The sequence below is a fragment of the Mesitornis unicolor genome, unplaced genomic scaffold (genome assembly GCF_000695765.1).
Source record: "Mesitornis unicolor isolate BGI_N332 unplaced genomic scaffold, ASM69576v1 scaffold8580, whole genome shotgun sequence".
NCBI classification, from domain to species: domain Eukaryota; kingdom Metazoa; phylum Chordata; class Aves; order Mesitornithiformes; family Mesitornithidae; genus Mesitornis; species Mesitornis unicolor.
This window is the reverse complement of record NW_010158921.1, coordinates 2761-17170: the sequence shown is the minus strand read 5'-3', so window position 1 is coordinate 17170 and position 14410 is coordinate 2761. Positions and strand designations below refer to the sequence as shown.

The 14410-nt window shown below is 39.3% G+C and overlaps 1 protein-coding gene across 3 annotated transcripts in view; it reads left to right on the top strand.

The window, feature by feature from the left end:
- The window catches only part of GNE (glucosamine (UDP-N-acetyl)-2-epimerase/N-acetylmannosamine kinase), a 15969-nt gene extending 2753 nt beyond the window's left edge, over positions 1-13216 (top strand). Inside the window, exons 2-11 of one of the 3 annotated variants that reach the window (XM_010185019.1) lie at positions 1-312; positions 1449-1601; positions 2027-2239; positions 2919-3006; positions 4046-4256; positions 6724-6853; positions 9835-10056; positions 11291-11473; positions 12169-12285; positions 12981-13216. The exon at positions 1-312 is cut by the window's left edge and continues 158 nt beyond it. In XM_010185019.1, coding sequence (XP_010183321.1) covers positions 1-312; positions 1449-1601; positions 2027-2239; positions 2919-3006; positions 4046-4256; positions 6724-6853; positions 9835-10056; positions 11291-11473; positions 12169-12285; positions 12981-13216 — 1865 coding nt within the window. The remainder of the gene's footprint in view (positions 313-1448; positions 1602-2026; positions 2240-2918; positions 3007-4045; positions 4257-6723; positions 6854-9834; positions 10057-11290; positions 11474-12168; positions 12286-12980) is intronic. The other 2 variants (XM_010185004.1, XM_010185012.1) reach the window with 2 other exon arrangements.
- Positions 13217-14410: the final 1194 nt, after the last annotated feature.

Below are 14410 nucleotides of genomic sequence, written 5' to 3'. Positions count from 1 at the left end.
TGAAACCTGACATCATGATAGTTCATGGGGACAGGTTTGATGCTTTGGCCCTGGCCACATCTGCCGCCCTGATGAATATACGCATTCTCCACATTGAAGGTGGGGAAGTCAGTGGGACCATCGATGACTCTATCAGGCATGCTATAACCAAACTGGCTCATTACCACGTGTGCTGCACAAGGAGCGCAGAGCAGCATTTGATAGCCATGTGTGAAGACCATGACCGCATCCTTTTAGCGGGCTGTCCCTCCTATGACAAGCTTCTCTCCGCCAAAAATAAGGACTACATGAGTATTATAAGCATGTGGCTAGGTAAGCAGTCTACTTCTTATGTTTTTCATTGCTTTCACCACTAGACAAACTCAGTAACTCGGTTATCAGTCAGTGGGATCTGTTGCCTAGGGGCTGTGAGAAAAGTACAGGAAAGAAAAAGACAGACTTCTTGCTAGTAAGTTTAAGATTGCTTAATTGGAGATTATTTTAAACCATCAACCTGCTTCTTCTCAAGAAACTAGTCTGTATGGTGGTAGTATCTAGTATTTCTATCTTTATGCATTTTCTTTTTCTTTTGATCTGTATTCTACCATGCATAGCTGGAAAGCTACAAATCTGTCCTAGTAAACACATCTGGTCCTTTTGCCAGATAAAAAAAATAACTCCTTAAATGGGTAATTTCGCTGAGCTGAACAATTTAAAAACAGAACAGTCTATATGAACAGTTATTTTGGTGTAAAGGATGTATTTAAGTAGAATCAGAGCTGTTCAGATGTAATCTAAAAAAATAAAAATCAAAGGGAATTTTTATTATTGACATTCTTTTGAGGTATGCACTGCAACAGGGCAACATGTGCCAAAGGCTTTTGGTGTTTCATATTCAGTTACTTACAGGTAATTGCTGTAAACAGTGGGGGTTTGTGTTTGATTTTTATCTTTGACAAAACACTCTCCCATGTGAGCCATCAACCCTAAGAAGCTGGAATCTTCTTAGATCAGTAGGTGAATATTTTGCAGATAAACTTCTTAAATCAAAGGTGCTAAAACAAACATGTCTGACTTTTTAAAGCAATGGGAATTAAGTCTTTGCTTGAGGATGGAGGACTGACAGAAAACCTGAGTGGCTTCAGAGCTGTCGTGTTATCCCAGATTTACACTGGTGTGGTAACAGGCTTTTGACCCTGGTTTTTCAAAGCTTTAGATGTAGGCCTGCAATTTAACAGTTTGTTGGTGTTCAGTGGTCTCTGAAATTATAAGACTTGCTTAGACAGGCAAATAACAAGCTAGATCCTCCTGATACGCCCTTGAGTTTTATTGTAGCGTTGAAAATTGTGTTACATATCCAATGCCTTGACTGTTCAGACTTTCACAGTGGTAGTTTAAAAAGTATATCCTACCTTCCTCTTATTATTCTGTGTCAATAAAAAACCTTTTATTGCGCTTCCTTTGGACAGGTGAAGATGTTAAAACCAGAGATTATATAGTTGCTCTGCAACATCCTGTAACCACAGATATTAAACATTCCATAAAGATGTTTGAGCTTACACTGGATGCACTCATCTCCTTCAACAAGAGAACACTCGTTCTATTCCCGAATGTGGATGCAGGTGAGTAAAATACCTTAGTGACAAAGGGACACATAGCAGATTGTCTTTGAAGTGTACATTGGTTCTTATGCAGTGCTTTTATCCCAGAACCTCCAGACAGATGGAAATAGCTGGAGGGTTGTAGCATCAGGTGCACATCTACTGCTGCTCCACGCAGATGACATTTCAGGTTTTCAGTGTGGGGAGAAAGACGAAGGGAAAACTTGTGACATGTAGGACAAATATTAGTGCCGTGTAAAAACTGAAAACTACAAAAAGATTTTTGCAGTGGATTTTGGAATCAAACTTGGGCTTATGTGCCCAGGAGAACAAAAATAACTCAGAGCTGGCAACTTGAGGAACAGCTATTAGCTCCTTTGCATGTCTGGACGTTCAGTTTAACAAACTAACTTGACCCATTTTTTCTACCTCTTGTTTTCCTGTAGGAAGCAAAGAGATGGTTCGGGTGATGAGGAAGAAGGGCATTGAACATCATCCGAATTTTCGGGCAGTAAAGCATGTCCCATTTGACCAGTTCATTCAGCTCGTTGCTCACGCTGGTTGTATGATCGGTAACAGCAGCTGTGGTGTCAGAGAGGTGGGAGCGTTTGGTACACCTGTCATCAACCTGGGGACACGTCAGACCGGAAGAGAAACAGGTACACGTTTGCTTCACTACTGTAATTTCCTCTTGGTTCAAGTTTTTGTTCTGCAGGATAAAGTCAAACAAATGTTTGGCAGAGGCCATCTTGCAGTATCAGTGCAACATAATTTTTGACCCATTTTAAACCTTCACTGGCTATTCCTGTATCATGTTAGTGCTGCTTGTGTGCTTTATGTAAGATGATGAGGTTTTTATCTATAGGCAAGTTAAAATATATCTCTATTTAGAATGGATTCCAGTTAGCAAAATAGGCAACTAATTGTTCTCCTTTATAGCTAGTTTGATGTTTGATATGTATTAAAATTGCACTTCAAAAAATATGCACTTTTTACCACGTAAGGACTGTATTGTGGTATTTCACAGATATGCAGATACGACACAAGGAGCCATTTACCCCGTTTTAATTTGTGCATTTTAAATTTAATAATAGAATTCTGTTGAAGGCTAATAATCTGTTCTCTAGTAATGCATGACAGAGTATCTTAGGAGTCACCATGGCTTTACTGGCAGCACAGGGAGGCACATAACTGGTGAAGAGCAATGTCAATCTGACTGGAGTCTTTCCTGCTCAGAGGAAACAAAAATAGTTATTTCTTCATTTCTCACACAGGTCTTATCCGTTAATGTAGCTTGAGGAGTTGACCTGTCCTATTGTGTTAACTTTTGTCATCTAGGTGAAAATGTTCTTCATGTTCGTGATGCTGATACACAGGACAAGATTCTGCACGCTCTGCAGCTGCAGTTCGGTAAACAGTATCCATGGTAAGCACGTTCATCTTGCTTCATTGGAGGGGATGTTAAAGCAACGGAGAAAAAGGCATTTAGCGCTGAGGTGGTTCATCATATTTGATTGGAGTGCTTGTAATGCACTAATCTCAGGTTACAAATTAATTTTAATTTCACAAGTTTCGTTGAGAATAATAGTGCAATGTCTGGTATGCAGACTGGTATTTGTAGAGCAAAATGTTACTAGTAGTGTTTTGATATAACTGGTAATTTAACATCCAGCAGAAAGTCAAGAGGACAAAATTCCTGTGTTAGCTTAGACTAGCATTAGGAGAGTTTGTTCCATAGGAGCAGCCTGGAGGAGAACACCCTGTCTACTCACCTCTCGCTTGTGCCTGAAGGAAATGCTGCTTTATAGCTGAACTGACCTCAGGTGTGATCCACAGAGTCCTGAGTGGAAGCTTCCAGGGAAGCTGTAGGCTTATAGCAAGATGCTTTTTATTATCCTTCAGCCACACAGTACTGACCCACAGTTCTTTAATGTGAACTTCCAAGAGCTAATATTTGTCTAATTAGGGACAAGAATCAAGAGTATATTTCTTAAGAAACTCAACAGAGTAATAAATACTAAATTCTGTAATACTGAATGTCTGACACTGTGTATGATGGTACTGTAAAACCAGACTTTTATGTTGCAAACTGACATAAATGTACAGTTTTTTATTATGTAGTTGTCATCTGTGTGATAGATTCATCTTGTCTGGACATGCAGCACCTACAGAAACTTTCCATAATTTTAGAGCTTTATTATGTGGGTCCTTTCATTAAACTTTTATGTTGGCATCATTAGCTTTCCAGTTTTCTACATTCCATGTTTTGTATCAAAAAATGGAGCTAATGCCCAACTTGCACTACCTGTTGTGTGATCTTCAAACTACTGACACTATGTACCATACCCCATGACAGACTCTAGTAATGTGAGCTGCAGTACTGTCATAGTAGCCATATTGTAACTTTGTAATGACACAGTGTTCCAGTGCTCTGTCATACAAATGATTTTTTTTTCATATTATAGCTCAAAAATATATGGAGATGGTAATGCTGTTCCAAGGATTTTGAAGTTCCTAAAATCTATTGACCTCAAAGAGCCATTGCAGAAGAAATTCTGTTTTCCTCCTGTCAAAGATAATATCTCTCAAGATATTGACCATATCCTAGAGACACAGAGCGCTCTGGCTGTGGATCTAGGTGGAACAAATCTCCGAGTAGCAATTGTCAGTATGAAGGTAAATATTTGTGGTTTTAGATATTCTGTCAACTTCACTGGGCTTTGGGATTTTGCTCCTACAGTGGGGATATGGGCTTACGATGCAAAATAGAAGAGGTTCATGGTGGGTGGTTTGAGGAAACTTGCAAATTGAGAAATTTGCATCTCTTCTACCAAGAGAAGAACAGCCAGTGATTAAAAATTCTCAGTGTCTTCCTGCACAGAAGCATAATCAGTGAGACAGTAACGAGCCTCAGCTGGGACAGTGTTCACTGTGATGCATCACACCACAGAGATGTAGACTAATTGAAGAGAGAATCGGGAGAAAAACAACAGTAATTATTACAGACATGGAAAAGCTGAAGAAACTAGAATTGCTTAGTCTAGGGAAAAGGAAAGTGGAGAAAAAAAACCCAAAACCTTTAGATACAAAGAAGCCTTATCCATGAAGAGAAAAAACAGATTCACTTGTGCATGAACAAGTAGTAAAGTATTAAAACAGTAGAAGGGAAAATTATTTTAAAGTTTTTCTTATTATCCAGCTTAGCTGGCAATGCAAGAGAAGGCTGGAAGAGAGAGAACAGAATGGTGTCCTCATTGCCAAAATAGTAGGAACTGGTTTAAAAAGGCCTCAAACCCAGACGAACTACAGTTTGTTGATCTTGCATTGGAAAAGTGTGGTGGATTTGACTTTTATGATGATGTTCTAAAAATCCTATCAGGGTTTTTGGTTTGGTTTTTTTTAGTTGTGTTGACTGTGTCCTTTGGTGTATGAAAAGAGGTGCTTGATGGTTTAATACTATCAACAGAGTAAGCAGAATTAGATACATATAATAGAATTCATAGAGACTTTAAAGACTTGAGTTTTGAGGCCTCTCTTCCTGTAAAAGTCACCCATTTGAAACAGTGACAGCCTTGTAAATGCTGAGATGTTTGGGTTTAGGGATACTGTGTGATCTAATGGTCTTCATACTTAGAAGTTGCTCAACCCATTTCTCTGGCACAGTAGGAAGCTTTCATTTGCCTGTGTCATAGCATTGGTAAGTACGCATTGCTTGCATAGCCCTTCCAGTCATAGACAACATATCACAAATGTCTGACAGCAAACTGTTGGAGCAGGTCCAGAGGAGGCCATAAGGATGATCAAAGGGCTGGAGCACCTCTCCTACGAGGACAGGCTGAGAGAGTTGGGGTTGTTCAGCCTGGAGAAGAGAAGGCTCAGGACAACCTTCCAGTTCCTGAAGGGGGCCTAAGAGAAAGCTGGAGGGGGTCTGTTTACAAGGGTGCGTAGTGACAGGATGAGGGGCAATGGTTTTAAACTAGAGCATGGTAGATGTAGATTAGACATTAGGAAGAAGTTCTTCACTATGAGGGCGGTGAAACACTGAACAGGTTGCCCAGAGAGGTGGTGGAGGCCCCATCCCAGAAGATATTCAAGGTCAGGCTGGATGGGGCTCTGAGCAACCTGATCTGGTAACATTGTCCGTGCTCACTGCAGAGGTGTTGGAGGAGATGATCGTTAAAGGTCCCTTCCAACGCAATACATTCTATGATTCTGTGTTGCATACAGACTTTGTTACTCCTTTTCTCTTAGTTGTAATAATACACAGCTGTTCACTTGGATATATTGCAGAGTACTGGGGATATAACAGGGAGAATAACATCACCAGGCACCGTATCTTCTGCAGTTTTCTGGCCTAATCCTGCGTTACTAACATTATGTAAAGATGAGTCCCTTAGTACCCACGTATTTAGGCACGCATAATGAATGCTTTCAGTACCGCTGCATGACTCCTAGGGCTGAAAACAATTCCTCCTGAGCCCTCCCTCCCCTGTACCACATACACCACAGTAAATGGTACTCCAGAAGTATTTCAAGTGACTCAGAAGTGTAATTGCTTAGAAGAAAAGTTATTTCTGAAAGGATAGTAAATTTTGCATTGAAGTTTCTAGCTCTGTCTGACTCTCCTCCTGCTGATAAAATAGCACTGTCTGTGACACCATGCAAAAGTTCCATGTAGTCAAGCTGGAAACATTTTATTCTTCAAGTACTATGGGTTTTCTGTCCTTTTTTCAATTGCTACTCTGGTTTTTGTTGTTTGTTTTTTTTTGTTAACACTTCATAGTATAAAGCTTAAGTGCATTGCTGGTTTACTTGGTTTTAAGTTTACTTCTGACAGCAGTTCCGGTAGCTCCTGTGGCTTTTCCTTACCCAATCCATGTGTTCCTTAAAATATATATATGTTTTATTTCAGACACAGGAGGTTGACTGCAGAAACAGAATGTAATGCCTAATCTTGTCCCCCAGAGTTGTCAGGAATCTTGCACAGAACAGCCTGTAGAACCAAGATCTGAGACATCCATCTGCATTTTTTTAAAAGAGAGAAGTTATGACACTCCACTTCCAAGTTGACCTGTAGTTTAAATTGAAATTTCATAATGAAGTACATTCCTATGGAGCATGTTTTGTTGTTTTGAATTTCTAGGGTGAAATAGTTAAGAAGTATACTCAGCTCAACCCTAAAACCTATGAAGACAGACTAGAATTAATTCTAAAGATGTGTATAGAGGCTGCATCAGAGGCAGTAAATGTGAACTGCAGAATTTTGGGAGTAGGTAAGTTAACAAATACTAACTTTGTCTTTTCATCTGAGTTTTTCAACCTGAAATTAAAGCACTACTGATTAATCTAAAACACCTTTCTAAAATTGATCTTGTGTATTTTAAGCTCTTGAAGTTTTTAAAACGTCTGTAAAAATGAGAAGCTGACTATAAAGACTGAAGTCGCCTTAATCTGTAACAGCCATTAAAGCAATCTGCCCAGTTATATCTAAACTGTATCTAAAATGTGTGGTATATATATTCTGTGGGTTTTGAAGCTCCCTGCTATCTCAGAGTTGTGAGTGAGGTGCTCAGTTACACTGGGGCAGACTAAAAAGGCTGAAACGTTAGATTAACTCCGCAGGTAACAGACACAAAAGCAGCCTTTTTGTTGATGTCCAGTTTATTTACAGGCTAGTGTAGTTCAGAGTTAAACTGTGTGTTTAAACCAGACAGGACTTCTTCAGTTTAATGATGACTAGGAGCTTTGGTCTTAAATATTATAGTTAGTTATAAAAGTGTTGATTAATGTGTCTTGGATTTTTAAGGAAGACATAAAATCCTCATTTTAGCTGAGAAATGCTCCAGAAGAAAAGTAGTTTGCTCCAGACCAAAACTTACTTGAATCACACAGTAGGGAAAAAGTTAACTTAAACTTTTAAAAGTATTTTTTAAAACCATGTTAAGTACACAAAGCCATAAGAAGAAAAATGCCAGACCTTCAGATCCAGTCTTTCAGACTATCTGCTGAGTAGCACACATGACTTAACCACCCAGATTATTTTATTGTGTCCAAATGCTAAATCTTGAAAGCCTCATAGTTCTGTAGAAGAGATGGTAAACTCTGCAGCAGTCACTACTGCAAATATGTAAGAACAGTTTACAGTCAGCTGCATTTATTAGGATAATTAAACCATGAACAGGTTTACAGAGGTTTATATATGGGGGGAAAAACTATCCTTTTGTTTGCCGTTTACAAGAATTACATTCCTGTTTATTCTTCAGACCCCTTCCTTCTGTGACTGATTGCTTACTGTTCAATTACTGAGTAATCAGGGCAGAAGTTGTGCAACAGAATAAGAAAACTCTTTATCTGGCTATTTTTGTTAGCTGCTTTTTGCCTCATTCAGGCTCATAGTTTGAATCGGTGTAGTTGCTGAAACTGAAAGTTCTCTTTAGAGAATGACATATAACTCCTATGGGAATAATTAATGCTTTAGATTTGTGTCATTTTGTTAAGGCTACTAATCATAAGATGGAGGGTTGCTATAACTTTGGAGACGTTTTTGCAAGACTGAGCAGAAGGGCAGGACTTAGTCCTGGACTTTTTATCAGTAACACTATCCTTCCAGCTATCATAGGAAAGGATAGAAATAATAACCATTGGAAACCAATAAGGAGCAAGACTACTAACAGAAAGCAATGAAAAAAGTGGGTTTTTTCCTTTTAGTCCTATAAACTGCTGTCATCACTCAAAATACTAGCTAGATGAGCATAACTTTGATTGAAGAACTCCCACTAATACAAAACATGTTTGCAGAGTCAAAAATAAGTAGGGCTCTGGAAAAAAAAAATCATATTTTTCAACATCTTTTTGTCTTGATTATCAAATAATTCTAGAGTGCAGCAACTTTGAAGCTGTCTTCAATTCTGTTATTTTGTAGGGATTTTTCACTCAAAACAAAGCATTTGTGTTAAAAACAGCTTTATGAAAATGAAGGAAAAGTAAGGACCACCAGGCCCAAATAACACTAGCAGCTGTTACTGAATTTTATTTTCTTTTTACTTTTACAAACCATAGATTTTAAACCAAAGGAGAGCTAGATTTATGCACAGATATGTTGCACAGAGGTACTTGTAAGAGCTATCTATTTACTGCTATTACGTAGGATTTAAGTTATCTTTCTGGAGCGGACAGTAATGAAGATGAAGAGACAGCTTCTGCTAATTCCCATAGTTTTTTACATCAGTTACAGAATTACAGCATTTAGAAAAAGTAGACATGTTTGACTAAGCTATTACTAAGTTAGCAACTAAGTATTAAATAAAGTATTGTTGTAATAAACATGTGGTTCTTAAAGTCCTAGGGAGACTTTCGCAGATTGACATTAGGAATGTCCTTTCTATTAGGTACTTCCTGACAGGTTTGCAGATTTGTGAGATTTTGGGAGGGTCTTAGAACTTTAATGTTCAGTTCAGCTGCTTGTCTTGTAGCTTTTGTGCTGCTTTCTGTTACAGTGTTAACCCTGGGGATTCTTTTTCTGAACTTGAGATAACTGACACAATTAGATAGTCTGTGTACAAGAATAATAGATAAAATGTTCAAACTTTGCTGTCCAGGGCTCAAGACCTCTGTGATAGACTGGCCTGCTTTTCAGGAGTCCTGACAGTCCATCAGCTTCAGATGCCTCTCCAGATAGAGAAAACTGGTTTGGCTAGTAGTACCTGTTATAGCCATTATTCTGTTCAATATCTAAATCTCTGAAGACAGTCTTGATTTTTCTGGAAAACATTATGTTTTGAAGTAGAAATTGCTACTCAAAGTTCAGTGATTCAAGATTCAGAATGACTAGAAATAAAGTTACAGCAAATTTCAGGACATTCCTACTGTTACAGGGCTTGAACATTTTATTTTGTACACTTTGCTACTGTATGTCTTTCATATATGACTAAAAAGAAAAACAAGTATTAAGCGATTTGCTGCAATCTTGCTTGAAGCAGGTACATTAACTCTGACTAACACTAATCATTACCCTCTAGTTAGTCTTAAGATACTGGGTGCACTGTGATTAAAGCAATGGAGTGCTATGAATTACCTTTACATGTCAGAAACTGCACTCCCAGTAACAATTAGAAATTTTTCCTTTCACGCTGCGTTTCAAAGCGTAGTATTAGAAATAAAAATACGTGTCATTGCAAAGAGAAAAACTCATTCTTTTACTTAGTGTTACATAGATCTAGTTTTGATTTTTCTCTCCTGTATTTCATGGACTCAGGTATTTCCACAGGGGGGCGGGTAAACCCCCGAGAAGGAATTGTGCTTCACTCTACAAAACTCATTCAGGAGTGGAGCTCTGTGGATCTCAGAACTCCGATATCTGATGCTCTGCACCTGCCAGTCTGGGTGGACAACGATGGAAACTGTGCTGCTCTAGCAGAGAGGAAGTTTGGTCATGGAAAAGGAATAGAGAATTTTGTAACGCTCATTACTGGTACAGGTGAGTATGCTATAGTTCAATGAAACCCTAAGTCAAAATACCAGCACCATCATTCAGAGGCTCAGCTCATCTTAAAAGCATAAACTCCACCACTGTGCTTGTAAAACCCCGATATATTAGGTTCTTAAACCTAAAATCCTTTCGCTATGATGCCTGTTTCTTTTAGGGTACTTTTTAATTTATTCTGGCAAATGAAACCTTTTGCATAGTATAAGCTTGAGAAGAGCATTTCTGCTGATACAGCTATGCAGGCAAAACATTTCTTCAAAATGAGGAAAATCTGAGCAACTTTAGCTGGAATAATTTTGCTTTTTTTCCAGCCTCATAGCCTAACTCTATAGGCTGTAGAAAGGAGTCACACAGAATCACAGAATGTTAGGAGTTGGAAGGGACCTTGAAAACTCATCCAGTCCAACCCCCCTGCCAGAGCAGGATCACCTAGACTGGGTCACACAGGAACGCGTCCAGGCGGGTTTTGAATGTCTCCAGAGAAGGAGACTCCACAGCCTCTCTGGGCAGCCTGGTCCAGTGCTCTGTCACCCTCACACTAAAAGAGTTTCCTCATATTCAGATTGAACCTCCTATGCTCCAGCTTGCTCCCATTGCCCTTTGTCCTGTCATTGGACATCAGAGAGAAGAGCCTGGCTCCTTCCTCCTGACACTCGCCCTTTATAAATTTATAAATGTGAATGAGGTCACCCCTCAGTCTCTCCCTCTCCAAGCTAAAGGGACCCAGCTCCCTCAGCTGCTCCTCACAAGGGAGATGTTCCACTCCCTCAGTCATCTTTGTGGTTCTGTGCTGGACTCTTTCAAGCAATTCCCTGTCCTTCTTGAACTGAGGGGCCCAGAACTGAACACAATATTCCAGATGTGGTCTCACCAGGGCAGAGTAGAGGGGAAGGAGAACCTCTCTGACCTACAACCGCCCCTTCTGATACACCCCAGGATGCCATTGGCATTATACACCATGAATTAGCATTATACACTATGCTGATATATCTGTGAATAGGAGGGAGCTATGACGTTGCTTAGTAGGTGTGTTGAACAGAGTTCTTCAATAGCCAGTAATTTTTGGTTTACAGTATAGAAGACCACTGATGCATGTATTTTATTTTTTCTGTATTAAAGTAAGCGAATGTCAATGTCCTGCATAACTGGGCATTTAAAAACTGTGGGGCAGTGTGTTGTTTTTGGGCTTTTGTTAATCATAGTTGTTTTTGTGTCTTTCCTCCAGGAATTGGAGGTGGAATCATCCATCAACATGAATTGATCCATGGCAGTTCTTTCTGTGCTGCTGAGCTTGGGCATATTGTGGTGTCTTTAGATGGACCAGAGTGCCTTTGTGGTAGCCAAGGATGTATAGAAGCATATGCCTCTGGAATAGCATTACAGAGAGAAGCTAAGAAACTTCATGATGGTATCTATGTACTTTCTTTTTGAAAATGTCATTATTAAATTTTGGTAGAGGAAGAAATTTGCAAAGATGGCATTCAGAAAAATAGACCTGCCATCTCTTTCTAGATGAGAATAGATGTACAGGCAGCCAGGCAGGGTTCCTGTGTGTGGCCAACACAGGAGCTGCCACAACCTGCATAGTACAATACAATTCTTTTTCAGCGATGATAATACCTAGGCAAGCCACATTTGGAATCCCTGGTGTCAGAATTACCAGAAACATGTAGTAGAGTTTATTCTCTCCTTTTTAAGCATGCTTAAAGGTAATCTGACAGGCATTCTGTGAGGTTTGATTTCACAGTGATTGTCTTTCAGCAATAGCTTCTCAGTCTTAGGTAAGTTTGAGAACTTAATTTTATTAACTTTAACAATAAAACTTTAACAATTCTATTAACTTTTGGGGCTGACATGACTAGGGAACTACCATACTGTAACTGTTCTGAGTTTGATGCCTTGCTTCTACGAGTGGTTCCCTGAATAATATGGATATGACAGCTTTGGCTAAACTCAGGATTGGACAGATTGTGCAGGATTCAGGCTTCAGTGTGCAAGTAAAAGAGAAGTAAAGATCTTAACTGGCTGGCTGTTGCCCTCCATTTCTTGACTTACCGCATCACCATGTTTTTCTCTTGCCTTTCTCTTTTCCTCTTCAAACAGAGGATCTGCTTTTAGTAGAAGGAATGTCAGTGAAGAAAGAGGAGGTTGTTAGCGCTGCACATCTCATTCAAGCAGCTGAGCTTGGGAACACAAAAGCAGACAGCATTCTCCAAACAGGTGAGAACATAGCCCAAAGTGTGGAACCGTCCCATGATTACATTGTTGGGGATACAGAAATGGCAGCACACTGTAATACAGCAGACACAACTCTGTACACTGAGGACCTCTCTACATAAAATTACTAATGGTAATGAAATGTCAAATGTAAATGTTGAGGGAAATGTGAACAGACGTGTGTATTAAAATGAAAAGTTTCTGTAAATCAGTTTAAAAAAAAGTCAGATCTCAGCATTCTCATATTGGAAAATTTGGGGACATTTCACTGTAGGCAAGTGAATGGCTAATATAAGCAAGCAAAGGCAATTTATATATTACTTTATATGGGATATTTTACAAACTTTAAACACAGTCCTCTTCCTTATACATAGCTGTTACCACTAAGATGGTAGAACAATGCTTTCCTGTTTTCTCTTTTCTTACAAGAGTGGTAATGCATTGCTTTGTCTTTCACATACGTATGATTGGATAACATATTATTGTACAATAAAATTGTCTTTTTGTTTTCATTCACTTTTGAAAGAAGAATTAATGGCAAACTCATATTGTCTGATAACGTAAACTCAAAACTGTCTGCCATATGGGACAGAACACTTTCCTGACAGCATCATTTGCTGCTTTACAGATCTATTTCAACAGCTGCTGTTTGGACTGCTTTGAGTATTCTACTTAATTTATTTTTGTTCTCTTTTCAGCTGGGACAGCGTTGGGCCTTGGAATCGTCAACATTCTGCATACCATGAACCCCTCTCTTGTGATCCTTTCTGGAGTTCTAGCTAGCCACTATGTTAATACTGTCAAAGACGTGATAAATCGACAGGCTCTGTCCTCTGTTAAAACTGTGGATGTGGTGGTCTCAAACCTAGCAGACCCTGCTCTTCTGGGAGCTGCTAGCCTGGTGCTGGATTATACTACACGTAGAATATATTAGCTACCTGGAAGAATTTTAGAAACTGACTATTCAAATTCCTAATGGGTGGAGGGAATACTTTGCCCAAAATTTTTCTTTGATGAGAGCAGCTACTGACTCAGAGTAGTGTTCCGAATAGTTAGTGACTACTTCAGCATTTCCTCATTGAGGTGTTATCTTTTTGTATTTTTTTTAAATTTCATCTGACATCACAGGAACTAATGTGCAATGCTGTTGTTCTTAATCACCTCTGTTTATTTACCTCTGTTGGTAAGCCCATATGTTGCTTTAAGTGCAGCTAAATTATTTATGAGCATATCTTGATGTATGGTAGGGGATATGTGGATAGTATGTCAAACTAAAGCTAACTTTTGGGGATCTATATCTCATTTCCCACCTATGTGAAATGAGAAGCGTACAATGTGACCAGCTTTTCAGTTGCCAAGCTTCCACCCACAAAGTAAATATGTCATCATCACTAATAGCAGGTAGTAATTTTAGTGGGCAGAAACAAGGGAAGTTGCCTCTACAGTCGAAAAGGCTGCATCTAGAAATTGTGGTTCATTAAGGACTTGGTGGAGCAGTTATTTATTACATCATCTTTAGAGGGCAGAGTCCCATTTTTCGGAGTGTTGCATATGAAGGAAAAAGATCATGTTCTAGTGAGCTTACAGCCTGCAAAGCAGTTCAAGCCAACTAACAAGTGTACCAGTGAGCATCTTTGTCTTCTCGCTATGGCCAGCGATATTTTATCAATTTTATTGTTTGGGGATTTCCTCAAGGGACTCAGTCTACTACTTTGTCTGCCAAATCAGCAGAGAGGGGACTGTTTATTCTTTGGTAGCTAGTTAGCTGAAGTTCAGCTATGTGGTGCATCCAGATTACCTTTCAAGAAACGTCTTCCAGTGCTGAGGGACACAGTGCATCTCCTCAGCAGTTCTGGTGGCTGCAGGTACACTGTTCTTGTCCTGCATTCACCGTCAGCTCACAGGATGGAAAGTCAAATCTGAGCCTCATCCTCACCTTCAAGACATTCAGAAGCCTAGGATCAAAGTATGTCAAATACCAATGAAGGCTTGCCTGGGTAAACCAGGGTGTAGGTTTCTTTAACTAGTCCTTGATACATAGCTCTGTCTTTATCCAGCTGCTTTTTAGCACACTTTCAAGGTACTGTAGTAATCACAACTATTTGACGCAAGGAGAAACTGAAAAACA